This window comes from Protobothrops mucrosquamatus, unplaced genomic scaffold, assembly GCF_001527695.2.
Source record: "Protobothrops mucrosquamatus isolate PMUCROS unplaced genomic scaffold, P.Mucros_1.0 scaffold2733, whole genome shotgun sequence".
NCBI lineage: Eukaryota > Metazoa > Chordata > Lepidosauria > Squamata > Viperidae > Protobothrops > Protobothrops mucrosquamatus.
This window is the reverse complement of record NW_015388774.1, coordinates 203106-212877: the sequence shown is the minus strand read 5'-3', so window position 1 is coordinate 212877 and position 9772 is coordinate 203106. Positions and strand designations below refer to the sequence as shown.

General features: G+C 42.6%; 1 protein-coding gene across 1 annotated transcript in view; it reads right to left on the bottom strand.

The window, feature by feature from the left end:
* The window catches only part of LOC107296289 (integrin alpha-D-like), a 43332-nt gene that overhangs the window by 29529 nt on the left and 4031 nt on the right, over positions 1-9772 (bottom strand). Inside the window, exons 4-9 of the mRNA XM_029286024.1 lie at positions 8879-8943; positions 7536-7650; positions 6410-6540; positions 3692-3837; positions 2816-2969; positions 1551-1701 (exon numbers count right to left, since the gene is read on the bottom strand). Of these exons, the coding sequence (XP_029141857.1) occupies positions 1551-1701; positions 2816-2969; positions 3692-3837; positions 6410-6540; positions 7536-7650; positions 8879-8943 (762 nt within the window). The remainder of the gene's footprint in view (positions 1-1550; positions 1702-2815; positions 2970-3691; positions 3838-6409; positions 6541-7535; positions 7651-8878; positions 8944-9772) is intronic.

The following is a 9772-nucleotide window of genomic DNA, read 5'->3' as shown; positions in this document are numbered from 1 at the left end:
ATAGATAGATAGATAGATAGATAGATAGATAGATAGATAGATAGATAGATAGATAGATAGATAGATAGATAGATAGATAGATAGATAGTCCAACCTATGTCCCTACCCATCAATAGACCTATGCTCATCCGTATACTGGTACTCCTTGACTTATGACTGCAACTGAAGTTGGAATTTTGGTCATAAGTCATTGGGGGTCAACAAGTGAGATGCCCACATGACCACTTTGCTCAACGACTGGACTGCTGGTGTTCTCATTTGCAGTCATTAAGCGGCTGCATGGGTTGTTAAATTGAGGGACTGAAAGACTGAAACGATGGCAGCCCCTGTCTGTGTGTGTAAGGGAATTCCCATGGTAGGCTGGAGAAATGAGGCTGGAATCTTTATGAACCCAGCTTCATTTCTCTATCCCACCGCAGGAGTTCCCCTCCCCTCCGTGTGCAAAAGGGAACACCAACACTGGGTCGGAGAAACAAAGCTGGGATCTTTGGGATCCCAGTTTTGTTTCTCCATCCCACCACAGGAATCTTCCCCCTAGGCACTAGGGAGAGAAGAAATCCTTTGGCAAGCAGCAGTATCTTGCAAACTTTCCTGCCGGCTTCCCCATTGACTTTCCGGGGAAGCCGGCAGAGAAGATTGTAAATGATGATGACATGATTGTGGGGTGCTTGGCAATCAGTTGTAAATGCAAACAGACTGGCAAGCACCCAAAAGGTGATCCCATGACCCCAGGAGTGGTGCAGCAGTCATAACTTTGAGGACTGGTCATAAGTAACTTTTTCTGAGTCCTTTGTAACTTTGAACGATTGTTAAGAGACCAGTTATAAATTAAGGACTGCCTCTACTGCCGAAAGTTGCTCACAAAAGTCAATCCTCATGGCAGCTGAAGTATCTGGATCAAGAATCTAACAGTCATCATGACTCTCTTTGGCATTTTGACTAGGGTGGGAATCCATTTTGAGCTCCAAATCCTAGCGTTATTTCTAGGGCAGTGGTGGCGAACCTATGGCACGCGTGCCAGAGGCGGCACTCAGAGCCCTCTCTGTGGGCACACATGCCATGCCCCGGAGATGGCAACCATCCCTCTTCAACCAGCCACCTGCTAACTCGCTGAGGTCCCACATGGCCAGATGCATCCCAGCACCCATACGCTCGCTGGCCTCTGTGTGCAGGGGCTGATGGTGTCAGGCAGCAGCCGCCCCGGCCCCTGCCTCACCTTGCCCTGTGACAATGGCACCCCCGCCTTGCCTCGCCTCACCCCACAGGACAAGCCTCCTGCCCACTGCCCCACCTGCCGGAGACCCCCTGGATCTCCCCCAACCCTGCCTGGCCCCCACAGGCGTCCCTCCCCATGAGCAACATCAAGGTGACCACACCCACCTTGGCCACACCCAACCAATCTGCCATGACCACCGCAGCCACGCCCACCCAGTGAGCCACGCCCACCTGGCCCCCGGCGATAAATAAGTGGGTTTTGGGTTGCAGTTTGGGCACTCGGGTCTCTCAAAGGTTCGCCATCACTGCGCTAGGCAAACCATCAGATGTGATACCTTCTATGGCAAAAATTTTATTCTGAAGATTGTTCTGGATGTCCTTGAGGGCATCAAAGTTGTCCACGGAGAAAACATAGTCCATAGCGGGTTCTGAGGCAATAGTAATGAGTTCTTGACGAGCAGGTCCTTTTGAGAAAGCCAGCCCAACCTTCAGGGCATGCCAGAAATGGCGAGGGGAGACAAAAACAGAGACTTTACTACTGCTACTACCATAGTTACTCTACCCCCAGTAAGGATTCTGCATATTAGTTGTCTTTCCCTGCATTTGTAAAGGAATCATGGCAACACATTTTGGAGAGTTGCCTTTTGTTGCTAGAGTGAGAGGGAACAATACAATTCCCTCTTTACCATCTGTTCGTATTGACTGGCAGCTCTATATATCGCAGCGGTTCTCAACCTATGGGTCGCGACCCCATTTGGGGTTGATTGACCATTTCACGGGGGTCGCCAAGCAAGGCTGTCCGCCATTTTTTTTTGTCCGCCATTTTTTTCCCCTTTTCCGGCGGGTGCCTTACCTCCCTTGGGCTGGGCCAGTTGGTGGTCGGCCTGCTCGTCTCTGCCGCTTGCTAGCTATGCCTCGGCCGGCGCAGGGGGCGGAGCCACACATGCGCGGCGCTCCCGGGCAGGGAAAGTCCTCGACTTACGACTGGTTTAGTCCTCGACTTACAACCGGTTTAGTCCTCGACTTACAACCGGTTTAGTCCTCGACTTACGACCGGTTGGGGGTCGTGGCATTAAAAAGGTTGAGAACCACTGATATACCGGAACAATCAGAAGAAAATTGCATGTTCTGATTTCCTTATACAGGTAGTCCTTGACTTATGACCACAACAGAGCCTGGAATTTCCGCTGTAAATCATGATGGTAATAAGTGGAAGCACCCACATGACTAGACCTGATTTTATGACTTTTTTTTTTTTTGCACTGGTCGTTCCGCAAATGCCGTGGTCATTAATTGAATCAATATATTCATATCAGCATTTCTTTCTGGAGACCAGCTTGAAAGGCTGGAAATTGGTAAAAAAAAATAAATGTCATAAACTGTAGTCACTGACAACAGAATGCTGCAACTGTCCGTAAAGGTGAGTTAGTTATCAAACACCCAAAATGCAATCATGGGACTATAAGATACGTGTTGTGCAGCTGTTCAAATTGCAGAAGCGGGTCCTAAGTTGCTTTTGGGGAGTCCATCATAATTCCAAATTCCTAAGTGACCAGTCATTAAACGAGGACTATCTATAATGTTCTGCTAATGTTCTCACCCCAATGGCAAAGCGGATAATGTTAGCCCTTTGTGCTTCTGGAATCACATCACTGTATTCTAGGTTATCTCCTGATTTTTCTCCATCAGTTATCACAATGAGAATTTTAGATGCATCACTGCGGGCTCCTTTATTGGGGAGAAACATTTCACGCCTAAAGAAAAAACAAGATCAATAGTAATATGTTAAACCTCTGCCTTTCTTCTTTCCTTGGCAATTTCTGAAAACACGATCTAAAGATGAATGCCCCGTAAAGAAAAAAGTAAAAATCTTATAGGGTTTCCTGCCTGAGCAGGGGGTTGGACTCGATGACCTCCAAGGTCCCTTCCAACTTTTTTTTATTATTATTATTATTATTATTATTATTATTATTATTATTATTATTATTATTATTATTATTATTATTATTATTATTATTATTATTATTATTAAATCTAGTTCAATCTATCCAAGCTGGTCAGCTTATCTCTACATATTCCTAGGAAATGCAAATTAAATTATTTCATTCCTTTACTGGTCCAGTATTGTTAAAGCTACCTTTAACAGATTGTGAAAGCAGATTGTGAAAGCTACCTTTAAATTCATTCCTGTATCATAAATGATGGTGCAATTGCATTTTTAAAGTTGCGGTAAAATAACTTGAATTGAGGTCCAAAACCCAGGAAACTGGAAGAATTTGATTTAAAAAAAATCTGCAAGGTTTGATTCGCAAAATCAGGATAGCAGTTGTCATCATACAACTGTTTTCTTTTTTAACCACACCCTGCATGGATCCTCTTTTAAATGCAAGTAAAAATGAGCATTCTGGATTAAGCAGCTAAAGTAAACACCAGCATGTTGTGTTAAATTAAAAAGAACCAACCAATGAATACTTACACCACTTTCTGGATATATGTAGCCGTGTGAGTAGCTCCATACAGCTGCCTGATTGGTCTAATCAAGTCACCCGGATTTGGGGTAGCTTTGAAAGTGAGAAAGTCAAAGTGTTCTTGATAACTACCTGAGTACTGGGACAAGCCAAACTAGAGAAAGGAAGAGAGAGAAAGAAAGAAGAAGAAAGGAAATAATTATCCCCCTTAAAAAAAAAATCTTTTATTTGATAATTTATATGGTTGTCAACCTGGCTATAGTACTGTGTGTTTAATGACACATTAAAACATCTGGATGTCAAATTGCTTGGGTAAACAGAGTTGTGGAAGTTAATAAACTGTGAACCTATTTTGCAAAGGGGAGAATTATTATTGAAATTATCAGTATTCAACTAGCGGGGACAATCTATGTGTTATGTGTTTTTATGAACATTTTTATGTCTTCTTTAGCTTTGCTTTGTTTTTGCTTTTCCTCCTTTTTTGAGTTTGTTATTTTAATTTTGTGAATAAAATAACAATGTACTGAAAAAAAATAGAAAATAGCAGCAAAACCCCAGGCAATGTAAAAAAAAAAGTCTGTAAGGACCACCAAGGAAAAATATAATCTAATAAATTAGGAACAAACCCACCCCCCATGATCTAACTAACTTTACCACCACATCTAGATCAGGGGTACATCTAGATCAGGGGTAGGCAACCTTGGCTCTTTTATGACTCGTGGACTTCAACTCCCAGAATTCCTGAGTTAGCTATGCTGACTCAGGAATTCTGGGAGTTGAAGTCCACGAGTCATAAAAGCCAAGGTTGCCTACCCCTGATCTAGATCTTCAAAGCTTCTGGGGAAAATGGCAGGGTTGAGGCCAATCTAATCTCTGGGATTATGTTGTTTCAAAATGGAGGCACAGCAACCAAAAAGGCCCCAGGATGACATTCTTTAATTGAGGGAACCCACAGCAAGATTAGCCTGTTGGACCTAATGGGGCAGCTAGAAACAATGGAGGAGAGGTAGCAGTGCCCCCTGAACAAAATTCAGCCCCACCCACATTTATGACCACACCCCCTGCCACCACTGTCCCCACCCCCAGCAGACTAAGGCTTCATTATCCTCAAAGGACCTGCCTGAAAGCCAGAATCCAGTTTGGGACAAATCTAAGTGACCTGATCACATTTGTTTATTCATTCATTCATTCATTCATTCGTTTGTTCGTTCGTTCATTCATTCATTCATTCATTCATTTTCTATAGCTACCCATCTCAGTCAATAATTCTGGGCAACTTACAATTAAAAAAATATAGAGAGATAGTCCTCAACTTACAACCACAACTGAGCCCAAATTTCTGTTGCTAAGCGAGACATTTATTAAGTGAGTTTTGTTCATTTGATGTTGTTAAGTGAATCACTGCAGTTGTTAAGTTAGTAACACGGTTGTTCAATGAATCTGGCTTCCCCATTGACTTTGCTTGTCAGGAGGTTGCAAAGATGATTACATGATCCCGGGACACTGCAACCGTCATAAATATGAATCAGTTGCCAAGCGTCTGAATTTGGATCATATGACCATGGGGGTGCTGCAATAGTCGTAAGCGTGAAAAATGGTCACAAGTCACAAGTAACTTGAAATGGTCACTAAATGAACTGCTGTAAGTTGAGGACTACCTGTATTACAATCAAAATTCTAAATAAATTTAAAACAATAAAAAAACAATAAAAACATACAAACTAAACATACGTACACATTATAAGAGAATAGCAAACACAATATGGCAACTGCCGTAAACTGAATATCAAAGGGCTCCTAACTAGAAAAAAGCATATTTTTAGCATGGTAAAAAAATGAATAATGATTATATACCAGGGCTTTTCAACCTTTTCACCCATTGTACCACTTTTAGGATATGGCAATATCCGAGTACCACCAGTCGCCTAGCAAGGTGTCAAAAACTTGATGACCCCCCCCCCAAAAAAGGAAAAAGTGATAAAGTACAGATAGTCCTCGACTTACAACAGTTCGCTTAGTGACTGTTCGAAGTTACAATGGCACTGAAAAAGTGCCCCCCAAGCCACAGCCGAGCAAGACACCTGCCTGCCCAACCGGCCGCGCTCTTCCTCCTGTCCGAGGTTTTCATTGTTGTGAGCATTTCTGTTGAGGATTGGCAGTGGGGGTGGGGTGGGGGTGTTTGGTTTTTATTCCCCCTGTCTGCTGGGTGGTTGCAGCAGGTTTTAGTCACTTCACGTGACCCTGGGACACTGTGACCGTCATAAATATGAATCAGTTGCCAAGCATCTGAATGTAAATCACAAGACCGTGGAGATGCTGCAACATTCCAGCTGATCGGCGCTTCTTCTGGGCTCAGCAGAAGCGCCAGGATCTGTGCCGAGCTCCAGCTGGAGGCTGGCGCTGATCCTGGTGCTTCCACTGAGCCCTGACAGTCCCGAAGAAGCGCTGATCCTGGCGCTTCCGCTGAGCCCTGACAGCCCTGCAGCTCCAGCCATCTCTCGCTCAGGCTTGTGCGGTGCTGCCACCAGTTCAGCTCATTCCCCTCCCCCGCTACCACTTTTCTAGGATGGTCGCGTACCACCTGCCAGGTGCCAATGTACCACAGGTGGTACCCGTACCACTGCTTGAAAAGCCCTGTTATATACTACTGCAGATTTTAGCGAGGGACTCAACATTTTCATTCTGAATATTACCGTTTCATCCAGAGTCTGATCTCTTAACATTACCTGAGTGTTTGTATTTTGGAAACGATTCATGACCTGAAAAATAAAAGTCTTCATTTCTAAGAATTGATAATTTTTTATGCTTCCTGAACCGTCAATCAGAAAAACGATGTCAGCAGGGCGTCTGCTACATTCTATAAAAAGCAAGGCCAACAGAGAAGAAAATAAAAAAAAAGAATAGCACATAGTCAAGCAGGTGACAAAATAAATAAAATAACATATACAATTTTCATTCTGTAAAAAAAATGAATCGCTTTCTAAACTTGATTCATTATTGTTTGTGTTTGCATGCATGTGAGGTAGGATGACTGACATTTAATTGTCCCATGTTCTTCTTTGAAATGAGCTGATCTTCATCCTTGTGTGTGTAAAACTCTGCAAGAGTACCGCACACGCTTATTTCAGAAGAGTCAGTGCATCTGGAGAGTACAGATAGTTCCCAATTTATGACCATAATTGAGCCTGGAATTTTGATTGTAAGTCATTGCGAACATCGATTGAGGCATCACATGACCAGATTCAAAATTACTACCATTTTAATGACAGTTCTTATGCAAACACAATGGTTGTTAAGTGAATTCATTTTCTTCAATGGGCATTTTTGATGAGAAACTGGAAGTAAATACTGGATACCAGCAAAAATTCTATTCTATTCTGTTCTGTTCTGTTCTGTTCTAAAAAAAAGTCACAGATTGTAGTCACATGACTGTGACAGCGGAAATGACTGTAAAGGTGTGCCAGTTGCCAAATACCCCAAATGGGATCAAATGATCATGTGATGTGTGTCTGTGGCTGTTGTAACTTCAAAAATGGGTTACACTTAGCTCTGGAGAGGTCCATTGTAACTTCAAATGGTTGTTAAGCAACTGGTCATAAGACTATGGAAAACCCATGAGTTATAACAGGGGTGTCAAACTGCCGGCCCGTAGGCCGGACGCATCACGTGGAAGCCGTGCCCACCCCATTGCCAGCAATGCCAAAACCGGCCCAATACGTTGTGCGACGTCATGTGACGTCACGAGTTTGACATGCCTGAGTTATAAGATAGGTTTACCTGATTTGAAATTGTATTTTCCCATAGCTGATCTCTAACATTTGCAGTTTTATTTTTCCTGCATCTAGATCTCACCTGGCAGTTGATCAGGAAAGCGCTGAATCTGTCTCAAATTTTGGTCCAAGAGGAAGCAGTAACCTTTCAGATATATGTATTCCCCACATGGTTGGTGCACTCTGGGCCCACAGACCTGTGAGGGCAAGGAGAGACATTTACAGTGACCAGGCCCGGAAAACCAGGCACACTTAAATTGTTTTGTCTTGTTTTAACTTTTAATTTTAATTGTTTTATTCCTGGTTTAATTGCCTCCTAATATAATATCTATACGCAGCTTTTATGTTCTTATATTTTACTTGAACACCACTCCAGAGTCGCTCCATGAGGGAGATGGGCAGTTTTTAAATTTGACAGAGATAGATATGAAGGATGGATGGATGGATGGATGGATGGATGGATGGATAGATAGATAGATAGATAGATAGATAGATGATAGATAGATAGATAGATAGATAGATAGATAGATAGATAGATAGATAGATAGATAGATAGATAGATAGATAGATAGATAGATAGATAGATAGATAGATAGAGGGCTTTTTTTCTCATAGAACGCCCAGAACGGAGTTCCAGCACCTTTTTTGGATGGAACCTTGTAGGGTAGGCAAGGCGGGTTGTATGACGTGTGTGAGTTCCAGCACCTTTTTTTTTTTTAAAGAAAAAAAGCACTGGATAGATAGATAGATGGATGGAGCCACAGGCCTCCTGATCAAAAAATTCAAGCACACCAGTGCTGAGTCAATGTAATGGGAAGAAGGAATGACCTTGAAGAACCAAAAGAAAAAATGCAACAAGTCCACAGGCTGGCAAGAGAAATCTGAATCTGGGCTACAACTGTAACCTGGGAAAGACCCTCCATAGTTTTCATGAAGATAAAGGGGGGAGGGGAGGGAGTACCTTCAGACTTGCAAGACTGATGTCAGTTCTCCAAGACAGACCAAACCTGAATACCAAAGGCACACTAACCAATGCTATTTTTATTATAAGATTACAGTGGCAGAATTTTGCAAGTCTAAAGTGTCACCTCCCTTTACCGTCAAGCAGAGTCTTTTGGATACGAGATGGGCAGCAAATAAATAAATAAATAAACAAATAAATAAATAAATAAGTGAGTGAGTGAGTGAGTCAGTGAGTGAGTGAGTGAATGAATGAATGAATGAATGAATGAATGAATGAATGAATGAATAAATAAATAAATAAATAAATAAATAAATAAATAAATAAATAAATATTCTCCTCCCAAGGACCCAGAATCCTGCAGTTAGCTTTTTTTGAAACCTCCTAAGGTCAGCAGTGCTGACACCGGCTACACAGTTGCCCATCTCATTGCTACCAACTTAATAACAAAGACCCCACCTTACCAGCACTTCAGACTCACGGGCCGAAACAGATAAACCAAGAGACATGTTGACTGCATCAGCAGGTCCTGAGGAGACAAAAAAAAGATACTAAAGCAAATGAAACACACACAGAGAAGAGCATTTGCTATGAATTTTCTGTATTTTATTCATTCATTCATTCAGTTTGATGCTGCCCGTCTCCAAATGACTTGGGCAGCTCACAATAATTATGCTGGTCTCTCTCTTTTTTTTTTTTAAAGCCCATCCTTGATGTTAAGGAAATGCGTGACGATTACTTCAAAATAAGCCTGAATTGCAGAAAGTTACATCTTGGGAGGACATAGGCACGGTACTCAGCTGGTAATCATCAAAGGGTTTCACCTAGAAGCGGTTTTATTCACTGCCAGCTTGTCTCGTAAGGGAATTGGGAGTATAAGGGAACTCTAGACCAGGGTTTTCAAACTGGGTTCTGTGGAAGTCAAAAGGTTTCAGGAGATGTTGATGAAGATTGAAATTTATAAGCCACCCCACTCCCAGGGATGGATGGATGGATGGATGGATGGAAGGAAGGAAGAAAGGAAGGAAGGAAGGAAGGAAGGAAGGAAGGAAGGAAGGAAGGAAGGAAGGAAGGAAGGAAGGAAGGAAGGAAGGAAGGAAGGAAGGAAGGAAGGAGAAGGAGGGAGGGAGGAAAGAAAGAAAGAAAGAAGGAAAGAAGGAAAGAAGGAAAGAAAGAAGGAAGGAAGAAAAAAGAGGGAGAGAGGGAAGGAAGGAAGGAGAATGAGGGAGGGAGGGAAGGGGAATGAGAGAGGGAGGGAGGGAGGGAGGAAGGAAAGAAAGAAAGAAAGAAAGAGGGAGGGAGGGAGGGAAGAAAGAAAGAAAAAAAGAAAGAGAAAGAAGAAAGAAAGAAAGAAAGAA